This window comes from Triticum dicoccoides, chromosome 5A, assembly GCF_002162155.2.
Source record: "Triticum dicoccoides isolate Atlit2015 ecotype Zavitan chromosome 5A, WEW_v2.0, whole genome shotgun sequence".
Taxonomy (NCBI): domain Eukaryota; kingdom Viridiplantae; phylum Streptophyta; class Magnoliopsida; order Poales; family Poaceae; genus Triticum; species Triticum dicoccoides.
The window spans coordinates 554,037,596-554,059,259 of NC_041388.1; the positions used below are offsets into that span (position 1 = coordinate 554,037,596).

At 46.4% G+C, this 21,664-nt stretch overlaps 5 protein-coding genes, 1 long non-coding RNA gene and 2 pseudogenes across 6 annotated transcripts; 4 read left to right on the forward strand and 4 right to left on the reverse strand.

Annotated features, from left to right (window-relative positions):
* Positions 1-19: 19 nt before the first annotated feature.
* Positions 20-3,038, forward strand: LOC119302755. Its single transcript, XR_005147726.1, has 3 exons — positions 20-230; positions 466-543; positions 1,252-3,038. It is a non-coding gene; the product is annotated as an uncharacterized LOC119302755 (long non-coding RNA).
* A 663-nt stretch (positions 3,039-3,701) lies between these two features.
* Positions 3,702-4,309, reverse strand: LOC119302752 (annotated as a pseudogene).
* Positions 4,310-5,820: 1,511 nt separating this feature from the next.
* LOC119302751 (auxin-responsive protein SAUR36-like) lies at positions 5,821-6,450 on the forward strand. The gene has a single exon (XM_037579808.1). It carries the CDS (start codon positions 5,882-5,884, stop codon positions 6,344-6,346), a length of 465 nt encoding a protein of 154 aa, XP_037435705.1. The 5' UTR covers positions 5,821-5,881; the 3' UTR covers positions 6,347-6,450.
* Positions 6,451-8,816: 2,366 nt separating this feature from the next.
* On the reverse strand, positions 8,817-9,737 carry LOC119302753 (annotated as a pseudogene).
* A 188-nt stretch (positions 9,738-9,925) lies between these two features.
* LOC119297838 (auxin-responsive protein SAUR36-like) lies at positions 9,926-11,311 on the forward strand. Its single transcript, XM_037575466.1, has 2 exons — positions 9,926-10,661; positions 10,755-11,311. The coding sequence occupies exon 1, from the start codon at positions 10,165-10,167 to the stop codon at positions 10,600-10,602; it is 438 nt and encodes a 145-aa protein (XP_037431363.1). The 5' UTR covers positions 9,926-10,164; the 3' UTR covers positions 10,603-10,661; positions 10,755-11,311.
* A 1,322-nt stretch (positions 11,312-12,633) lies between these two features.
* LOC119297839 (auxin-responsive protein SAUR36-like) lies at positions 12,634-13,395 on the forward strand. The gene has a single exon (XM_037575467.1). It carries the CDS (start codon positions 12,847-12,849, stop codon positions 13,315-13,317), a length of 471 nt encoding a protein of 156 aa, XP_037431364.1. The 5' UTR covers positions 12,634-12,846; the 3' UTR covers positions 13,318-13,395.
* A 499-nt stretch (positions 13,396-13,894) lies between these two features.
* LOC119302759 (auxin-responsive protein SAUR36-like) lies at positions 13,895-14,829 on the reverse strand. The gene has a single exon (XM_037579810.1). The coding sequence runs from the start codon at positions 14,448-14,450 to the stop codon at positions 14,076-14,078; it is 375 nt and encodes a 124-aa protein (XP_037435707.1). The 5' UTR covers positions 14,451-14,829; the 3' UTR covers positions 13,895-14,075.
* Positions 14,830-15,538: 709 nt separating this feature from the next.
* On the reverse strand, positions 15,539-20,155 carry LOC119302758 (T-complex protein 1 subunit beta-like). Its single transcript, XM_037579809.1, has 11 exons — positions 20,015-20,155; positions 19,854-19,910; positions 19,418-19,483; positions 19,197-19,308; positions 18,895-19,023; positions 17,993-18,064; positions 17,513-17,628; positions 17,285-17,361; positions 16,677-17,162; positions 16,191-16,506; positions 15,539-16,109 (listed from the first exon to the last, which is right to left on the reverse strand). Exons 2-11 carry the CDS (start codon positions 19,908-19,910, stop codon positions 15,963-15,965), a joined length of 1,578 nt encoding a protein of 525 aa, XP_037435706.1. The 5' UTR covers positions 20,015-20,155; the 3' UTR covers positions 15,539-15,962.
* Positions 20,156-21,664: the final 1,509 nt, after the last annotated feature.

Sequence of the window (21,664 nt, forward strand, 5' to 3'; positions counted from 1 at the left end):
AACAATGAATTTTCTTAGATACATTACAAATGATGAATTAGGGCCTTGCCCCATTTGGTGTATTTTGTTACTATCAATATTCTGACTATGCTGTTGGCGATGGTGGAACTGGAGGGTACAGATGCGGCGGCGACAACGTCGACTTCGGTGAGATGGCTGGTGGACCAAGGACCAATCCTGCATTTGCTTTATAATATGAAGTAATGTCGATGTGTGATGTTAACATCATGGTAACTCCCCTCTCCCATGCTTAGACACCCCAGTGCAAGCAGAATATTCCAAATAGATGGTCAAGTGCACTACATATACTGAGGGTTTGAAACTGGTAGCTAAGATCAGAAGAAGCAATAAATATACAGATTATTCACGACACTTTGGGTTCAGATAATTTTATTTGTTATTTGGTCGCTTTGGCTATGTGGAAATGATAAGATTTTTAACGATAAAAATACTTCTCTTATGTAGGTTATCTACAGATGTATGGGTACGCTCCGTTTATGGTCGTCTCTATAACGTGTGGAGTATCGAGACCTGTTTACGGAGGTGTGTACACGATTGGAGGCCACGACGAGGGATACTTTTAACTGACATGGATGACCGCATGATCTTCGGATTGGTCTTCCTACGCTTTAGGCGTTATACAGACTCTTTGATTAAGTGTATTTCGCCTTTTTCTGTTGTTGTTTTTTTGGAACGTGGACTTGGTTATGGCTATGTGCATCTCAATTATGCAGAGGCCGGGTGTAATGCTTAAGTATTTTAAGTAATAAAGCACCTTTTATCAAAAAAAATAGTCATATTTGTTTTTGTTTATCCATATACAACATCATGTCTGAGTTCATCATCTTCTGATACTGGAAGAGGAAGCACTATAAGTTATAAAGCAAGAAAGTAAAACATGGATTTCATTTACTTGAGAGAAGATCTGGCCATGATATACTGCTACGTGCCAGACTAAAAGTTCAACAAATGATCACGAGCTTAGTGTCTGCCGTTTATGATGCCTATTTTGGAGATACTGTGTCCTGTTTTTGGAAAAATATTTTGTTCAACTGCATACTAATACAGGAAGTTTTCCCATTCTTTTTTCCTTTTCCATTTGGGTAAGGCCTATATATATAGTGTTACCTTAGTGGCAAATTTGTATGGTATTTTTATTGCTTCTTTGCTGGATCACGGATCACATTCAGAATATCAATTTGTAGCCTAGCTTCAAACACTTGCTTACAATGTCTTTCTCTTTGTGACCAGTCCGCCGTGATGGAAAACGTTAATATTCCAACAAAAGTGCTTCCGGATGCTACGATGAGAGAGCTTGGCCTTCCAAGCGCAGCTTACTCAACACACAAGGCAAGGACCTCGAGGCAAGTGTTTAATTCTATCCATTGAGTACCAGCTAAATAATGAACTTGCAAAGACATTAATATCCATCTATGTCTATGAAACTGGATGAGTCTGAAGATTGGCTGGCAGACGAACCTCTTAAATACATGGAAGCCTCTTACAACAAAGTGCTGCAAGACATCAACTATGATAAGTTGCAGTTGGTTCAACAAAAAGTAAATCTCTGGAACACGAGCTGAAAGAAAAAGATGGAATCATAGACTATCTGAGCAGCAGCTGGTGGATGATGTCTATGGAAGGCATTTCTGCTTTTGCCAATTACAACCCGCCGAAACACACCCACCATGAAGAGCAGCTTAGATGATGAGGTCATTTTCGACACGGCTGGTACAGGCTCTACCTGATCTAAATACTGCATATCTTAGTTACCATAAGCTAGGTGACCAAAGCTATCTATATGATGCATGTCTGTCTATCAGCTAATCTCATCCCTTTCTTTTGGCCTATGTTCTTATTTGACAAAGCTGAAGGAAGCACGTCCAGATTAGTTCTCTGGATGGTGAGGTTAGATTAATTGACCACTATTTCTATTTAACTTCTCCTGTACACAATATTCACAAGTTCATGTATTAAGTACATTTTATTGTGTCACTTGTGTTTACTCCTTTTTTAATGCAAGTTTACAGCTACTCGGAGTTCCTAATTGCAGACTCAACTATCTTGACCTACCGATGATCTAATTTGTGGCATTAATTATTACCTTAAGAAAATATTTGCATTTAATTTCACTTATATATAGGGGTATAAGTTCTTACCAAATGTACTCAAATATACAATTACTGAAAAAATGCAAATATTTTCAACACGAACATGGTTTTAAACGGGTCTTTGCGCCATTTGGCGCAACTGGTCATCTAGTAGAGCAAACCATCCAGGGTCCCTTCGGTGCAGTAATCATCTCTGAATAGGTGAGTACAGCTTCAGCTTCAGCTGCATGCTAGGTGTTTGTTGTTTGCTTTAGCAGTGCTTTGGTTGCTGCAAATCTAGCAAGTTGCCTGACAGCTCCATATCTCATCGTCTGCATGATTTCAGCATCGCATGTGACAGCCATTCCTGGTATCTCCATTGCATTTTCCTATGGGCCAACCAGTTGGTAACCATCAGGGCCAGAATGGCATCAGGTCCATCTCTATGGAGCTGTCACTAGTTCATGTCACTATTTTTGTTTTCTGGTGGCTTTTGTTCATGGACTGCAGTAATGTAAGTTGCAGCGCAGGGCTCACTTTGTTAGTACCTGAAGTTTACTTGTATTGTCCATGACAGTGACTTAATGATGAGGGCATCTCAGTACCTCATGTTGTTCCCATGAAGGAGGAGGTGAAGCCCAACTTCAGGACTCCTCCAAGTTAGAGGTGTGCCAAAGGGGGTGACCGAACCATGTACTTGGTCGGTTCTAGTTTTATCTATTTTTATTTCCAAGTCTTGTTATGGGCCACTTAGGATTTTTATTTTGTGTATTTCGGTGTGGGCCTGTCCAACCGATTAGTTTTCTAGATGCCTATATAAGGAGGCTAGTGGCTAGGTTTAGAGGGGGTGAAATTTTTAGATTGAGTTTTGAACATTGTGTCCACGTGGTGAATCATCCCTCCGGGGACGGCGCTGCTATTTATCAAATAAAGTGATGATTGCATGAAGGTTCTTGTGTGATCAAGGATTATCGTGCCAAGGTTAGAGGCATGTTGTTCATCTTCACGTTGCTTGCTGGATTCGTTTCCTCATCTTCAGGTTGCGTGGATTGATCACGCGATTAGAAAGTTTGCTATCTAATTGTCTTGCGGTGAAAGATCGGACAAAAACTATAGGATCATCACGTTGATCCTTATCACTTAACTAGTGGTTGTGTGGTACCTAGATTGGCCAAATACAAATGTGGATGAGCTCATTCAATGTCTCTGATTACTGGTCTGTTTCTGCACATTAGCAGGTTTTCCTGTCCCAATTCAAATAAAATTCAACAGTTTTATCTTTGGTCGAATAAAACACAGCTTTTCTACAAACCGTCAGTTTCCTTACCCTATTCGCAAAAAAAAAGTTTCCTTATCCATCTATGAAGATTTTCTAGCCCTAGTCAATGTTCCACTGCAATCCCAATTCAAATGTAATCTCACAACTTTATCTTGGTTCGAATAAAACACAGATCTTTTCTACAAATGGTCAGTTTCCTTCTCTATCTGTGAAGATTTTCTAGCCCTCGCCAATGTTCCTTTGTAATATTTTGGGGTCTGAGGCCATATATCTATGCAGAAGAATTTTTCAGCAATGCTTCGTGCTTAGGTCCTAAAAATCTGTGATCAATCATATATCTTTGCAAGATGTATATATACACATTGAAAGAGCAGTGTCCCTAAGTACCGCCCATCTTCCTTGTTTGCTTCTTCACTTGCATGATCAAAATGCTTCACATAAACAATTTCCTTTTTTCCTATATCCCTATGTCTGGCAGATGGTGATCAGCAGTTGCAGACACCAAAATGCTGGTTAACTCCCAGATGTGCCGCAGCATGATAGTGGCATGGCATCGCCATGGAGTAGAGGAACGCGGCCTCCATTTCTGCAGAGGCGCTTCTCCTGAGCAAGCACAGGGCGTACTCCATCACCGATGCATCACATGGCAGCGTGATTCTGCGACTGTCAACGCCTGTGAAGCCAAACTCCTCTTGGGACATCCTAAAGAGCTCGCCGAAGACTGTCGTACCGAGGAACGCAAGCGGCACCTCAAATCTCACGCCGTCAGCAGTGTACACGATGCAGTGGCCCTTGCCGTCCACTGAGAAGCATGATGTGCTGCAAGACCCTTTGGTTTCTTCGCAGACGTTGATGACAACCCGGTGAGCCTCTTCCTCCTCATAGCAACCACCTTCTGCCACTTCTTGGCCAGCCGAGCGAATGTCTTGGTACTCATCATGGTAGTTTCTTGTGTTTTGGAAACTGGAGAAATTCTTCTGCTATTGAAGGTGGGAATGCCTTTGTCTGTGGATGAAGCGGTGGTGTTTGGAGGGCACTTAGAGCATTACTAGTAGAACCCTCAAACCCTTAAATCTAAAAAGCAGTTTTAAGGGTTGAGTTGTGCCACTTTTTGACACTTTTAAGGGTTGAAAAACAGGGGCAAATACTAGAACCCTCAAACCCAACCCGTAAACGAAACGAACGAGAAAAGAACAGGGCGTGAGGTCTTCTGAACTCTGAAGAACAGGGCGTGAGGTCTTCTGAACTCTGAACATACACACACTACCACGACTTGAGGTCGCTGTCGAGGCCGGCGTTCCAGTCGAGCACCTTCTGCCCGGTGCGGCAGCTTGCGGGCGAGCCCGTTGAGCACCTGGTCGAAGGCGTCGCCGGGCCTGGCCGGCTGGTGGAAGAGCACGACCTGCTTCATGGCCGGGCTGGCCAGCAGGCGCTGCTTCCGGAGCACGTCCTCGGGGGCCACCGACGGGGATAACGACCCGCTGCCCGCCGCCAGCACCGACTGGTGCGTCCGCGCGCGCCGCTCCGCGCTGCGCTCCATCGAGGCCCGCCATGGCCTGCGCGGCAGGAGGCAGCGGGACGGGCGGGGCGGGCGGGACGGGCGGGCGGGACGGGCTGGGCGGGTGCGGGGGCGGGGGCGGCGGCGGCGGGGCCTTCCATGGCCGGCGCGGCAGGAGGCGGCGGGAGGAGGAGGCCGGGAGGAGGAGCGGTTGGCTCCCGCGCGAGCGAGGAGCGAGCGACGAGGAGGAGTGCGGGTTGGGGGGAGATTTTCCCCTCAACCCCTACTTCTACAGATTGCAAAGTGGTTTGAGGGTTGGACCTCTAAATTTTTTTACGGATTTGAGGGTTTAGAGGTTCTAGCCTACGGCGTTTTTTCGGCGAAAACTGTAAAAAAGCGGTTATTTTTAGGGGTTTGAGGGTTTGAGGGCACTACTAGTAATGCTCTTAGCAATGGATTTTATAGCTCAAGGGTAAAGTAATGTGAAGCGTGTGATGGTTGGGCAGGCGAGAATGCCATGTTCAATGGTACATGTGGTGCTGTGGTTTGATGGTCATGATGTGATCCAGATCAGGTTCTGCTGGGGCCAAGTGCTTGGCACTTTGCCGGAGCTTGGCCTGGACGTCTCGCCTGCATAGCCGTGGTGATCAGTTTGCTGGGAAAATGGCACGAGCACGAGGACCCCATAGGGTTCTCTAACCAGAAGCACATTTCAGACATGGGTGGTGCTTGAAAATCTCATCAAAATCATTCCATCACATTTCATGTCTGCAGCTAATTGCAACAACACTGCACATGGAGCACTCATGGCATTGTCCCCAGGGCCCAGCCCAACGCTCTCGCTGATAGCTACACGCAACCTACACACATATGCACTACCCTGATCCCTCTCTTCCTTCTACTATAAATCCATGGCCTGCTCAGCACAAACTTCATCTCATCTGTAAACAACATCACACTCTACAACACACTTTCAGACTTTCGGAGCCAGCCAGGAACACATCAGACTCTACCATGATCCATCCAAAGAAGCTTGCTCAGCTGGCCAAGAAGTGCCAGCGGATGTTGGCAGCCGGGACCGATGCTCGCCACCGGCAGCATGCCTCAGACATGGTCGACGATGATCGCTGCAGCACAGCGTCATCTGTGGTTGCCGATGAGGGCCATTGCATGGTGTACAGCACCGACGGAACACGGTTTGAGGTCCCTCTGGCGTACCTCGGGACAACGGTCTTCGCTGAGCTCCTGAGGATGTCTGAGGAGGAGTTTGGGTTCGCAAGCGGCAGCGATGGAGGCAGGATCACGCTGCCCTGTGACACCACGGTGATGGAGTACGTCTTGTGCCTTATCAGGAGAGAGGCCTCTGAGGAGGTTGAGAGGGCATTCTTGAGCTCTATTGCTGAGCATTGCCACAACTACAGTGCTAGTTGTGTGGCGCCATCGATGGGACTCAGCCATCAATTTGCTCTTTGTACTTAGCTACTAGCTTATCTGGTGATTTTTTTTGTTAGAACCTGAAGATCTCTGTACAGTCTGATGTAAGATCCTACTATCATGAGAAATGATAAAAATATTATATTTTACTGAGAGAAATTTGGCTATTTGACGCATACTTTGGCCTTTGCTGTAGTTCGTCGTATAGAGTACTGAAGAAAGTAAAAAAAACATGGGCTGGAAGTTTGTCGGTATGATATGCGGAGGAAGGAAGCAGGAGAGGATGGGCCTGGCTAGAAGGTGGCAGAATGCGGTGATGGCGCAGCGAAGGAAATGCGGATGGAGGATTTTGGATGAACGATCAGCATACTGCTGTCCCTACCTCTACCTAGAACTGTTGGATTGACATCGCGTGTCCCAGATGGAGGTGGGTTGAGCTGGTTATAGGTCTTGAGGTAGGAACTGCAGTCTGTTGCCTGGAAGATGAACGCTTCCACCGCAGTTGCTATCGGAGACTAGCTACTTGCATGAGCTGGGTGGCCTCGGCTCGCCACACTCCAAGTGAAAATGCAGGCCGGAATATGCCCTAACTACATTTTGCAGTACATCAGTTCAGTTCGGGAAGAAACTTGATGATTTCTGAAGAAAGTAGGATATCACACATCTAACTGATATTTGCTTTTGAACTTCTGTTTTGTAGACAATACCGAGAAATCAAATAAACCCTGTTGTTGAACATATTGTATGGTAACTTCCTTGGACTATTTTCTTCTGAAAAGGGTATGTATTTGTTGTTCTTGTATACAGATTCAGTACTTTTTTGAAGATAAGTGCAACAGAAAATTGGATTTTTTTTAATTATTTATTTAGCATACAATATAATCACATCTTTGATTCTCTTAATGGCAGTGGTGCTTGTTAGGTGTTAGCTTTTGTACTCTGAATCCCGAGTTCAAAGTAAATCACTTTCCTGCGCCCTATGTCCTAATGATATATGGTTGTAGACTTGTAGTTAATGGTACTTCATAGGATGCAATAAGCTGGTATGCTAATACGTAATTTCCATTCTGCAGTGTTGAACTATTTTACATCGTGGGAGAAACATGCAAAATTCAGGAGCTACAAACTGCAAGCTGCTGGTGCAGTGATACCGTACTGCTTGGATATCGGGAAGGCATCACTATAGAGCTCAGGAACGGTCTCTCTACTTTGATGCATTTCTTCTGAGCAAGCACATGACATACTCAATCACCGCTGCATCGAAGGGCAGTGTGATCCTGCCATCACATGTAAACCCAAACTCCTCCTGGGGCATCCTTAGCAGCTCGCCGAAGATTGTCTTGTTGAGGCAAGTCAGGGAGAACTTAAGCCTCCTGGCATTGGCCATGTACACAGCGCAGTGGCCTTTATCTGTGCCCTGTGGTGTTGTGCAGCCTGCTTCGTTGTCGCTGGATGTTGTCCTGACCCTTTGCCACTTCCTCACAAACTGAGCAAATCTTTTAGGATGGATCATGGTCATGGCTGTGTGTTCTTGGTTCTGAGGTATGTTGCTCAGAAATGTTTAGCCTGTGAGTTTGTTGATGAAGTGATGGTGCACTACTAGCTAGCCCATGAATACATAGGCATAGACGTATGCCTAATTTGCATTGGGCAGGGGACAAGGCCATGAGTTCGATGATTTCAACGATGGCTCGTGAAGGAGGCAATGAGATCGTTTGATCCTGCTGGGCCATGGCACTATGGAGGCAAGGATAGTGGACTAGTGGCTGGGTGATAAGATGCCTACAACAGTCTATGCTGCCGAATTGGGCAGAGGCGTTGTGGGGCCATCCGGGGTCCAGCGTTTATGGCGGTGTTTCATTTTTTTGACGGTGATGGCGGTGTTTCATTCAGTTCAGCCTCCTGTATCAAGGGATTTGAAGTTCATGCTTTTGCAGGAATTGTGTGATTGCAATTAGGTGAGGTGAAGAGGAGCTCACTTCATTGCTTTTGGGTGTATTTTGCACTTACACCTGAAACTGCATGTTAGGTGCTTGTTGGTTTAATAGTGTTTTGATTGCTGCAGATCTGCCAAGTTGCTGGAAGTTCCATATCTCATTGTCCACACCCATGGTCTGCATGGTCTCTAGCATAGCTTGTGGTGCCAAGTGCCAACCATTTCCTGGCAGTTGAGTGTTCCGGGCCACACCCTTGAATCTATCCAAGGACTTGTCATTAATTCCGCTTTGGTATTTCTTTTGGGGAAGTGGACATGCTGTAATGTGAGCTCATGCTGTAAGTGGACATCCATGACCCGAACATAACTAGAGGCATCCAAATTTGCCAACCACAAAGTCTCGATGAGCTCATGCTGTGTGACACACCTGATTTCTGAACACTTGCAGGTTTGCCAGTCCCGACTCAGGTATTTGACGGTTTTATCAGCAGTTGAGAAAAAATGAAGTCGCCTTTCTCCAAAAGGTCAGCTCCCTTCTGCAGATGTGAAGATTTGCCTTCCACCTCAACGTTTCTTTGTAACATTTTGTGTCTGAGGCCATACAACTGCATAGAAAAAAATGTTCGACACTTACTGCTTGGATCCTAAAAATCTGTATATGATCATTTATCACTACAAGAAAAAGTATATATACGGTGGAAGAACATTGTCTCTGACTATTGTCCATCTTCCACCAAAGATCAAAATGCTTCACATAGACAAATTGCCTTTTTCCTGTTTTCCTATATCTCTGCAGATGCTAATCAGGAGCTGCAGACACCAAAATGCTGGCTAACTCCCAGATATGCCGTCGCATGATAGTGGCATGGCATCGCCATGGTGTTGAGGAACGCGGCCTCCATCTCTGCGTAGGCGCTTCTCCTGAGCAAGCACATGGCGTACTCCATCACCGATGCGTCGCAGGGCAGCGTGATTCTGCCACTGTCAACGCCTGCGAAGCCGAACTCCTCTTGGGACATCCTGAACGAAGACCATCGTGCCGAGGAACACAAGCGGCACCTCGAACCTCACACCGTTGGTGGTGTACACGACGAACTGGCCCTTGCCGGCCACCGGTGAGCATGATGTGCCGCACGACCCTCCCGTTTCTTCCGCTGTATGTTGACGACGACCAGGTGGGCCTCTTCTGCCCGATAGATGACACCCTCTGCCACTTCTTGGCCAGCTGAGCGAGTGTCTTGGCACCCATCATGGCTCTGGAAACGGGAGAAATACTTCTGCGAGATGGAGCTTGGAATGCCTTTATCTGTGGATGAAATGGTGGTGTTTGGAGGGCAGTAGGCCATGGATTTATAGGTCAAGGGTAAAGCAAGCGCCCACAAGGTGGAGGTGGAGCGTGTGATGGTTGGGAAGGAGACAGTGTTGTGGGCATGGTACATGTGGTGCTGCCGTTTTGGAGGCACCATGATGTGATCTAGATCAGGTTCTGCTGGGGACAAGTGTCTGGCACTTGCCGGAGCTGGGGCTGGATGCCTGGCCTGTACAACCATGGTGATCGGTTTGCTGGGGAATTGGCACGAGGACCCGATGGGGCTCTCTCGCCGAAAAACATTTCAGATATGGATGGTGCTTGAAAATCTCATCAAAATCATTCATCACATTGTCTGCAGCTAGTTGCAACAACACTGCATGAAGAGCACTCAAGGCCTTGTCCCCTGCCCAACTCTTTTGCCGACAGCTACACACAACCCACACATATGCACTGCCCTGAGACCTCTCTTCCTTCTACTATAATTCCATGGCCTGCTCAACACAAACTTCTTCATCTCATCTACTCCTACAGAGCAACATCACAATCTACACCACACCTTTAGACTTTCAGAGCCAAACTGAAATTTAGCCAGCCAAGAACACATCAGACTCAACCATGATCCATCCAAAGAAGCTTGCTCAGCTGGCCAAGAAGTTCAAGCGGATAGCTGCCGGAGCCGGTGCCCGCCGCTGGCAGCATGCCTCAAACACCGCCGACGACGAATGCTGCAGCACAACGTCGTCTATGGTTGCTGATGAGGGCCACTGCATAGTGTACGCCGCCGACGGAGAACGGTTCGAGGTCCCTTTGGCGTACCTTGGGACGACGGTCTTCGCTGAGCTCCTGAGGATGTCCGAGGAGGAGTTTGGCTTCGCCAGCGGCAGCGATGGAGGCAGGATCATGATGCCCTGCGATGCCACGGTGATGGAGTACGTCTTGTGCCTTGTCAGGAGAGAGGCCTCTGAGGAGGTTGAGAGGGCCTTCTTGAGCTCTATTGCTAGTTGTGTGGCGCCATCGATGGGACTCAACCATCAGTTTGCTCTTTGTACTTAGCTACTAGCTTGTCTGGTGATTATTTTTGTTAGAACCTGAAGATCCCTGTACAGTCTGATGTAAGATCCTACTATCACGAGAAATGATACAAAAAATACTATTTTACTGAGAGAAATTTGGCTATTTGACACATACTTTGGCCTTTGCTGCAGTTCGCCGTATAGAGTACTGAAGAAAGTTTGTCGGTATGATATGTGGGGGAAGGAAACAGGAGAGGATGTGCCTGACCAGAAGGTGGCAGAACGCGGTGATGGCGCAGCGAAGGGAATGCGGATGGAGGATTAGATGAATGATCAGCATACTGTACCTAGAACTGTCGGAACTGAATCGTGTGTCCCAGACGGAGGTGGGTTGAGCTGGTTATAGGTTCTTGAGGTAGGAACTGCAGTCTGTTGCCTGGAAGATGAACGTTTCCAGCGCCGCTGCCATCGGAAGTGTGCACTTCTGGGTACCATTTCCCTTGTGTCGGAGACTACTTGCGTGAGCTGGGTGGCCTCTCGTCAGCTCGTCACACTACAAATGAAAATGCAGGGCGGAATACGCCCTAACTGCCGTTTGCAGTACATCAGTTCAGTTGGGGAAGAAACTTAATAATTTCTGAAGAACGTAGGATATCACATATCTACCTTTGCTTTTGGTCTTCTATTTTGTAGACAATGCCCAGAAATCAAATAAACCCTGTTGTTGAGCATATTGTACGGTAACTTCCTTGGACTATTTTCTTCTGAAAAGGGTATGTATTTGTTGTTCTTGTATACAGATTCAGTACACTTTTTGGAAGATAAGTGCAACAGAAAATTAGAATTTTTTTATTTATTTAGCATACATTATAATCACATCTTTGATTCTCTTAATGGTAGTGGTGCTTTTATACTCTGAATCCCGAGGTTAAAGTAAATCGCTTTCTAGCGCCCTATGTCCTAATGATATATGGTTGTAGACTTATAGTTAATGGTAGTTTGTAGGATGCAATAAGCTGGTATGCTAATATGTAATTTCCATTCTCCAGTGTCGAGCTATTTTACACCATGGAAAAACATGCAAAATTGAGGGAAAAGCTTGGCATATATTCAGGAGCTACAAACTGCAAGCTGCTGGTGCAGTGACACCATACTGCTTGGATATTGGCAGTGTACACGGTGCAGTGGCCTTTATCTATGACCTGCAGTGTCGTGCAGCCTGCTTCGTTGTCGTTGGATGTTGTCCTGACACTTTTCCACTTCCTCACCAACTGAGCAAATCTTTTAGGATGGATCATGGTCATGTCTGTGTGGTCTTACATCTGAGGTATGTTGCTCAGAAATGCTTAGCCTAATAGCCTGTGAGTTTGTTGATGAAGCCCATGGATATACAGGCACAGACGTATGACTAATTTGCATTGGGGACAAGGCCATGAGCTCGGTGCGTGAAATGGTGGCTCCTGAAGGAGGCAATGAGATTCAGAGTTTATTCTGCTGGGCATGGTTCTGAGGTATGTTGCTCAGAAATGTTTAGCCTGTGAGTTTGTTGATGAAGTGTTGGTGCACTACTAGCTAGCCCGTCTGCCCATGAATATATAGGCATAGACGTATGAGTAATTTGCGTTGGGCAGAGGACAAGGCCATGAGCTCGATGCGTGCATGATAATGAGATCGTTTGATTCTGCTGGGCCATGGCACTATGGAGGCAAGGATAGTGGACTAGTGGCTGGGTGATAAGATGCCTACAACAGTCTTCGCTGCTGAATTGGGCAGAGGCATTGTGGGGCCATCCGGGTCCAGTGTTTATGGCGGTGTTTCGTTTATGGCGGTGCCATGATGAGATCTGGATCAGGTTCTACTGGGGCAATGGGGCCAAGTGTTTGGCACTTGCCGGAGCTTGGGCTGGACGTCTCGCCTACACGCGTCGTGATGGGTTTGCTGGGGAAATGGCACGAGGACCCCCTAGCCGAACCACATTTCAGACATGGAAGGTGCTTGAAAATCTCACCAAAATCATTCATCACACTGTCTGCAGCTAGTTGCAACAACACTGCATGAAGGGCACTCATGGCATTGTCCCCTGCCCAACGCTCTCGCTGATAGCTACACACGACCCACACGCATATGCACTTCCCTGAGCCCTCTCCTCCTACTATAAATCCATGGCCTGCTCAACACAAACTTCTTCATCTCATATGCAAGCCACATCACAATCTACAACACGCCTTCAGAGTTTCAGAGCCAAACTGAAATTTAGCCAGTCAGGAACACATCAGACTCAACCATGATCCATCCAAAGAAACTTGCTCAGCTGGCCAAGAAGTGTCAGCGGATGTTGGTTGCCAGAGCCGGGGCCCGCCGCCGGCATCATGCCTCGGACACAGCCGACGATGAATGCTGCATCACAACGTCGTCTGTGGTTGCCGATGAGGGCCACTGCGTGGTGTATGCCGCCGACGGAGCACGGTTTGAGGTCCCTCTGGTGTACCTTGGGACGACGGTCTTCGCCGAGCTCCTGAGGATGTCCGAAGAGGAGTTTGGCTTTGCAAGCGGTAGCGATGGAGGCAGGATCACGCTGCCCTGCGATGCCACGGTGATGGAGTACGTCTTGTGCCTGGTCAGGAGAGAGGCCTCTGAGGAGGTCGAGAGGGCGTTCTTGAGCTCCATTGCTGAGCATGGCCACAACTACAGTGCTAGCTGTGTGGCGCCATCGATGGGACTAGTACTCAGCCATCAATTTGCTCTCTGTGCTTAGCTACTAGTTTAGCTAGTGAAATATTTCTTTTGGTTAGGTCCGAGAGGAGTTCTGTAGAGTCTGATGTAAGATTCGTTTGTCACAGGAAATGTAGATAAGAGACAATTTTCATGGAAAAAATACATTATTTGTCACATCCTTTAACATAGTTCATACTAAAGTTGAGACACATTTTTTGGGACGGAGGGAAGAAATTGGAAGGAAACCATGGGCCTATAGTTGTCAACAGTTTTTCTTTTTCAGATGAGAAGCTGACTTAGTTGGAATTTGCGATTGTACTTGAATGCATACTCTTAACATTTTGATTAGGTGCGAAAGGGATGATCTTAATTGATGCAGTACAGATAACTTGTCGAATAGTGTCATATCTTAGTTCTTGATGGCCTACCTAACTTGTAGGCTGTAGCCATTCCTTAGCTCTTTCTCTGCACTCTCCTTTGGGCCTTCAGCCAGCTGCATGTCTGAAGATTCTGAATATATAACAGACTTCTACTAAATCTTGTGTCGACACTTTCTGTAAAGTTTTGTGGGTACAACATTCAGTAATTCAGTAACAGTTAAACATCAGTGTCTTTTACCCCCCAAAATAAATCTTTTCGTGGAGTACAGCCTGCTTTCTCTTCCATTTTGTAAATTTTATCCTACTTCTTGTATTGATGGCTTCTAAATATTCTCCTGATGGTTCATCCTAAAATGGCCCCTGTACCACCTGGCCGGTTCACTAATTCACAAGTTTTTGATCATTCTAGCGTCCTGATTTAGATGCCTCCAACGGTAGGCATCACAGAGCCAGTGTAGTGGCAAGGTGTCACCATAGAGCTCAGCACCGCCTTCTCGACCTCGGCAGAGGCATTCCTCCTCAGCAAGCACATGATGTACTCCATCACCGCGGCATTACAGGGCAGCGTGATCTTGCCATCACTCGCGAAGCCAAACTCCTCCTGGGACATCCTCAGGAGGTCACCAAAGACCGTTGTGCCGAGGTACAGCAGCGGGACCTCGAAGCGCCTCCCGTCGGCCGTGTACATGACGCAGCGGCCCTTAGCCGGTGCAGAGGTGCAGCATCCTTGGTCTTCCTTGGCCGTCACGGTGAGCCTCTTGGCCAACTGAGCAAATCTCTTGGCGCCGGCCATGGTTCTGGCTGGGTATTGCTTTTCAGCTGGAGGTTTGGAGAACGTGTGCTGCTGTCTGCTATGGATGTTGCAGTGCTCAGCTGGTGGTGGATACGTGTGGCGATCAGGTGATGCTGTTGAGCTGAGCCGTTCGCTGGATTTATAGGCGAGACGACGGGGAGGGCGTCATCGTGTCGGCGCAGGACAAGGCCATGTGATGGGCGCATGCAAGTGTTGCGGTCTGATAAGTTTGGATTAGATCGCGGCGGGGCCAAATGTTTGGTGTATCATTTGCTTCCACATGGTTGGTGTTGAAAAGCTTGTGCTGGTCTAGAACACGATGTGTTTGATATTCGGCATCTCACGTTGTGACAGGAGTCCATATCTTGACTAGAACCACGCCAAACCCATCTTGTGTTATGTATCGCAGCAGATGCCTCTGATGTGTGTGGTGTGCTGACTGTTTGTGTTCCAGTGCATGTATTGTACTCCCTTCGTCTCAAAATTCTTGTCTTAAATTTATCTAGATATGGATGTATCTAACACTAAAATATGAAAAGATACATCTGTATCTAGACAAATCTAAGACAAGAATTTTGGGACGGAGGGAGTAGTATTTGCGGCATGGACTTCCCAGTTATGGTGTGGTTGAGTTTCTTAGACACAACTGTTTTAGTTCCTTGTGGACAAGGTTTTTTGAGGTTGAGGGAAGGCCTTCAAGGCTTAGCTCCTTGTGGACATGTTCATCATTTAGTTATCCAGCTTTCTGTAACCCCTTTGGTTCTGAACTTGAAAGTAGTTAAGAGGACATGTTTTGGTTATGTGGGGTTTCTAGGCACATCAGTGCGTTTGTTCTAGCAAGTGACAGTTTTATGTAAGCTAGATGAGGTTCATATCAGTAGAGGCAGCTGCTCATCTGATATTGATCACAAGCTGTATGCAACCTGTTGACAATAAGAAGGCACTGTTCAAACAGACCATCAACTAAAGACTGGGGCTTTAAGTTGCTTGTAGAGACTAGCTAGCTCTACTCAATCTCACGGGCCAGCACTACATACTTTCTCCTATATTTTATTTTACCGGGATATAATCAAGAGAACAGATAGCAATTGATCTGCATCTACTCATAGTTGCAAACAGGACTGGATCCAGTTTCAGTCATACATGTCTCTTACCTCGCAGGACACTAGCAAATGGTTGATGTCCAACAGAGTACAGCAGACAAGATGGAAAACTCACAGCTGCAGCAGCGCATGCATGTTCTGAAATAAGCGCCTCCGCATGCAAAGATGCAGTTAAAACAAGGTTACAGCATTCACATAACTATATTCTCTAGTGGAAAATAACTCAAGAAAACCAAAGCCACCCCCTACGGAACGCTAGCTACTCCCACAAGCTCCAGTCGCTTTGGGGTCCGGGTTCGACGACAATCGAAATGGAGACTTCAAAGCAGCCATGGACCCACGGTAACCCAGCCACAACTCGGCAAACCATACATATGTAGCCAAGCATCAAAACAGCTCGTGGGTATCTTCACATCCTGTCCTCCCTCCTGCGTGGGGCGCAGGATATGATCTCGTCGACCCTCAGGATCATCTCCGCAGCCTCGGTTGCCGACAGGACGATGGCCTGCTTCACCTTGAACGCCTCGCAGATGCCACGCTTCTGCATGTCTCCCAGCTGCACAACAGGGGACCATGTTAGTTCCAAACTCCCTCAGGTACAGGTTCAGATACAAAATCGGTGTCACGATGAGCCTACCCCGCCGCTGATGACGTCGATTCCAACAGTGCTGTTCTCCTTCTGGTGCTCAGCTCGGAGCTGAGAGATCAGCTCGGCACTATCCAGACCAGCATTGTCGGCTATGATTGTTGGGATGGCTTGCAGGGCGCGCGAAAAAGCATCAATCGCATGAGATTTCTTCCCAGGGGTCCTCCTTGCAAGTTCATCCACCTCTTTGGACATCACCATCTCAGGCCATCCACCACCAAATATGACACGCGTGTCATTTACTGTCTGGGAGAGCACACACAAGGCATCGTGCAAGGACCTCTCAGCCTCATCAAGCACATGCTCACTGTAGACAACAAGACACATAGTCAATGTGCGGCCAAATAAAACAGAATGACTGAATAATACTCCCTCCGTAAAGAAATATAAGAGCGTTTAGAAACGCTCTTATATTTCTTTACGGAGGGAGTACAATGTTATCACTGCATGATAAGGAGCTGCACAAATAAGACATACCTTGCTCCTCTCAGGACAATGGTGCAAGCTTGCCCCATCGCAACCCCGGAGAAATGAATCAGCCTGTCCTCCCCAATCATAATCTCTTCGATGAGCTTGCAGTGCCCAAGCTTAACAGACTCTGGGTTGTCAAAAGTAGATGCAATATCACCACCCGTGACAAGAGCTAACCGCTCGATACCCTCAAAGTCAGCATGCTCAACTGCAAGGATACCAGCATCAGCAAAAAGTTCTTCAGGAAAGTTGTAGATTAGCTGCCTGTTGACAAAGCAGTTGATCCCGTGACCAATGATTTTCTCAACTTTCTCTCTCATTTTCTGCTTTTCAGCAGCTTCAATATCTGCAACCTTAGACATCGAATCCACCCGGACACGTGCCCCATAAATCTTAACTTTATCTGTATCCATAGCGGTGTTCGCAACCAAAATATTAGCATTCTCAATTCGCTTTGGTTGACCCAGGCCAATCTTCTTATCAAGGATGAACCTACAAAACAGATTCAGAATGTTAAACTGATGCCAGTCTGCTTGGAACTGATATAGGACCATAATATATTTGGGGTAAAAGAGAACTAGGTTTCCCATAATATAGTTTGTGAAAGAACATACCCTTCATCCAAAAAGGAATCCTTAAGAGATCCTCCAGGTTTCTTCAGAATTTGGATTGATTCCAAGTTGGTGCTACCCTGCCACCAATGAACAAGTGTGATGATATCAAATCAACGTTTTACCAACAGATGTGAATTAATAATAAAGAACTATACTGAACTAGACCTCAAACAACATCCCACATATAGAAAATATATGGTATGACCAACTTCCCCCAGTCCTTTTTACCTTAAGCCTGAGGACAGCATCAACTGCAAGTTCAGCAAAATACTCCTTGTCCTGGGAGAGAATTTTCGAACTAAGTGTAGTCATGGCGATGTTCATGAGATCTGATCTGAACTTGTCTGCAGCACCAATGAAGGTTTATTGTCAGAAGAATATTCCTGGGCGGGAACTCTTGATATATAAACTATAAAGCATAATGAATGCAATAAAATTTATACATCTGACTGAAAATACTGCCAGGCCCCAACTAGGGCAACCAATGATACCAGGTCCTATAAGCTAGTATTCCAGGAAGTAAACATAAACCTTGTTCCACACAAGTAATAACTAACAGAAGATTACATAGTGCTTAAACATAGTGACAAAATCATACTCCCTCCATCCCAAAATAAGTGTCTTTGATTTAGTACAACTTTGTACTAAAGTCAAAGACACTTATTTTGGGATGGAGGGAGTATATGAGAAGGTAACTAAATAGGTGACCTGTATTATCTTTGTTGTCCATGGTCTTCTTCAACAAAGCATTTCTGGCGCACTCAGCAGCCATTCTGTAACCTAATAGTTAAGGGAGATGACAAAGCATTAGAGATGTCCACATGTAACCAAATGATTAGCTAAAGATCTGCAAACAGTTCTACAATATGTATCTCTTTTCTCTTTCAAATATCATGTGTGCTGTTTCTGCATAAATAATCAAACAAAACGACATAAAAAACAAAAAGGCAAACATGAAATGGAACAGAAAACAAATGGTCGTAGTTCTCCATTGACAAAGTGGCATCAATGCAGAAGTGCACTGCTTTCACATTTTGGTTTTTCAAGATACTATCTTGTACTTCTAAAATGGCATCAATGCAGAAGTGCACTGCTTTCACATTTTGGTTTTTCAAGATACTACCTTGTACTTCTAAAATGGCATCAATGCAGAAGTGCACTGCTTTCACATTTTGGTTTTTCAAGATACTACCTTGTACTTCTAAAATGGCATCAATGCAGAACTGCACTGCTTTCAAATTTTCGTTTTTCAAGATACTATCTTGTACTTCTAAAATGGCATCAATGCAGAACTGCACTGCTTTCACATTTTCGTTTTTCAAGATACTATCTTGTACTTCTAAAATGGCATCAATGCAGAAGTTACCAATACTGAGGGAGCTGCTTTTTAATCATTTAAGCATGACAAAAAATAATAAGTATGTAAGCGTGAGATCTCATTTTTCAGAATTCACATGTCCGACTGCTCCAAAAAGTGTTGCTATTGTATCATTACTCACCCAAGACTCAGTAACGTGTATTGAAGTAATAATTAAGATGTTGCACAATTTTTAAATGTGAGCCTGTTAGGGATAACATTTTAGATAAACTGTGTCTAAAATGAGGATTACCTGCAATAATAGTCATCGGGTGAATCTTCATGTTAACCAACTTCTCAGCCTCCCTCAAAAGTTCTCCAGCCAAAACAACAACAGAAGTTGTTCCATCACCAACTTCATCATCTTGAACTTTGGAGATGTCTAAGAATGATCATTAAGGACCACATATTCTTTCAATTAGGAAGAACATTCATACAACCAGCTAATCAAATAAGGTCAGGAAAAGCTATAAGAAGCCTATATTGCCAGATCTAGAAATAACCATCACCTCAGCATGAACATCACCAAGCAATAGATTCAAACAAAAAGGATACCAACAAGGACCTTGGCAGCAGGGTTGTCGATATGGAGGGACTTCAAAATGGTAGCCCCATCATTCGTAACAGTGACACTCCGCCCTCGGCCAGTCGACTGAAGGATCTTGTCCTGGGCATAAACAAGGCATCATGTAAGGGAGACACACTAACACTAGCATTCAAAGGGCTGCCATCTTTTGTCCAAATGCACATTTTCTCTGGGAACAGCACACGCATACCATTCCTTTTGGCCCGAGTGTGGTCTTGACCAAGTCCGCGATCGCCATGGCACCAACGAAAGATGCCTGCCAGGAGATGAGACCGAATGAGTTAGAACCCCATATAACAAAAGGGGCTGAACGATAATTCAACAAAGCACGCAATCTACAGCCTCTTTGCAGTCCAAATAAAAGGAGATGAGTAAGCCCATTGCACACTGTTGCAAAAGCACATTGCAGCCGCAACAGAGCATCGGTAAGCCACAGATCCTATGAAGCGAAACCACTAGGCGGCGGCAGGGAACGCTCAGGCGCCCGATCTGGTGCTCCGCGAGCTGGCCCTTACTCAGCTCTCAGCTGGGAGAGCAGCACCGTGGAACGAACGAACGGACCGACCGACCTAAAGCAACAGTGGAACCGAGCGGATCAGGGAGGAGGGGTTGGGCGGTCGTCTCACCATCCGGGCGCGCTCGCCCTTCTCCTGTATGGCGTCATCCTTGAGCACCCTCTCCATCTGCCCAGCCACATAGAGAGAGAGAGAGGAAGAAAAATTGTCAGGAACGCATCGCGCTGATCCAGCCACGGAGAAGGGGACTGGGGGGCGGCCGGGCTGAGTACCTCGGGGACGGGTCACGGGTCGAGGCGGCAGGCCGGCGGATCTCGGTCCCGTAGTTCGTCGGGGAGGACGCGGCGGCGGAGGCGGGGCGGCGGCGGCGGGGAGCAGTGGCGCAGAAGAGAACACAGCTCAAACGGCGCTTCTAGTATCTACTAGCGCCCTTTGATGTGCGGCCGCGTCGCTCCGCTGGGCCTCCAATGGACTCGGCCCGCTTCTTAGGCGACTGTGCAAAAGAGTTCTCTTCTCTCGATTATCAGGCAAAAAAAACTTCTTCTCAAAAAAAAACATCAGGAAAAAAAACTACAACTCAAAAAAAATTATGACATTTTCTCAAAAAGAAAAGGCAAACCATGAAAGCCTTGTACCCCTAGGCGTCTAGGGTTTTTGTACTCCGCCATCTCCCCGTCGGCGTCGAGTTAGTGAGTCTTGTTCTGTCCCTGATCTCATAATAGTCCCTCGCCCCGTGACTGCACTCGTCGGCCAGATGGCCGCGTCATCGTCCTCAAGGAGTCCATACGGTGCGGCGGGAGGAAAAGGCAAGGGCGGGGTTGGAACCGATCTAGAAGAGGCGATGAAGCTGAAAGACGAAGAACTTGATGATATTTTTGTGGGTGAAGAGAAAATCTCAGGTCTCTCCAAATCTGCTAGACGTTTGGCGGTTGCAAAAGTGAACACGAACAAGTTTTTTGGTGCAGGTGCATTCAAGGATGCTATGAAATATGCATGGAACTTTGCACACGAACCGGATATCGGGGAAGTTGATGGCAATCTCTTCATGATATAGTGCTTTTGCCTAGGTGACTGAAACAAGGTCATGCATCAGGGTTAGTGAATATTCCGTGGTTTGGTTGCACTTATTGAGGAATATGATGGCAAACAAAAACCAGGATCAGTCAAGCTGGAGCGGATCAACATCTGGGCACATGTTGATGATACTCCGAACCTCTAGGTTGCAAGGCATTGCTGATCAGATGGCTCATAGGATTGGCCTGGTAAACAACATGGAGATGAACCCATCCAGGGTTTAGGTTTACACCCTTGAACCTTAATGGGAAGGAGCAAATTTTTATGCGAGAAGATCGGCTTCTTTTGTGGAGTTTGCGACATCCTTGGTCATAACCTAAGACGAGGTTCATGGGCCGGATGATATAGAGTATGAGGACTATATGATGGCGGTAACCGATAAGAAGGTCATTTATAGTGATTGGAGTGCTAGTCAAGGTGGTTTTGTTGCTTTGGCCAGGGGCATGCCGTTCAAGGGTGCGTGAGGTCGGGACCGTGGTGGTGGCTCGACTGGCACATGAAACATACCCTGCAAGGCAGGGAATGACAGGCTTGGATGAAGATGGGGAGTACGAGTTGGATGACTCGTCGATGCCCATTAAAGAATACGTCAGCTCTAGTAGGTGAAGAGAAGGACAAGGAAAGTGTTGCAATGAAGCTGGACCTTGGTACATAAAATGTGCATGCTAATGTTGAGGATCATGATGTCACCGGAGACAAGAACATGCAAGAAGCGGCGACTACCAAGGAAGGGCAATCTGGTGACGGGTTGCATGCCCTCCTCTCCCGCCTGAATATGTGAAGTGAAGGGATAGGAAGAAACCAAAACAGGGAACTTCACCCTAAAAAAAGATGAACTCTGATGAAAA

What these genes read in the sequence shown, in the direction of transcription:
- LOC119297839 (XM_037575467.1), top strand. Translation starts at nt 12,847, where the DNA reads ATGATCCATCCAAAGAAACTTGCTCAGCTGGCCAAGAAGTGTCAGCGG.
- LOC119297838 (XM_037575466.1), top strand. Translation starts at nt 10,165, where the DNA reads ATGATCCATCCAAAGAAGCTTGCTCAGCTGGCCAAGAAGTTCAAGCGG.
- LOC119302751 (XM_037579808.1), top strand. Translation starts at nt 5,882, where the DNA reads ATGATCCATCCAAAGAAGCTTGCTCAGCTGGCCAAGAAGTGCCAGCGG.
- LOC119302759 (XM_037579810.1), bottom strand. Translation starts at nt 14,450, where the DNA reads ATGGCCGGCGCCAAGAGATTTGCTCAGTTGGCCAAGAGGCTCACCGTG.
- LOC119302758 (XM_037579809.1), bottom strand. Translation starts at nt 19,910, where the DNA reads ATGGAGAGGGTGCTCAAGGATGACGCCATACAGGAGAAGGGCGAGCGC. An exon ending in CACTCGGGCCAAAAGGAATG is followed by an intron (nt 19,309 to 19,417) that starts GTATGCGTGTGC and finishes GTTTATGCCCAG; the next exon opens with GACAAGATCCTTCAGTCGAC. An exon ending in TGCTGCCAAGGTCCTTGTTG is followed by an intron (nt 19,024 to 19,196) that starts GTATCCTTTTTG and finishes GATCATTCTTAG; the next exon opens with ACATCTCCAAAGTTCAAGAT.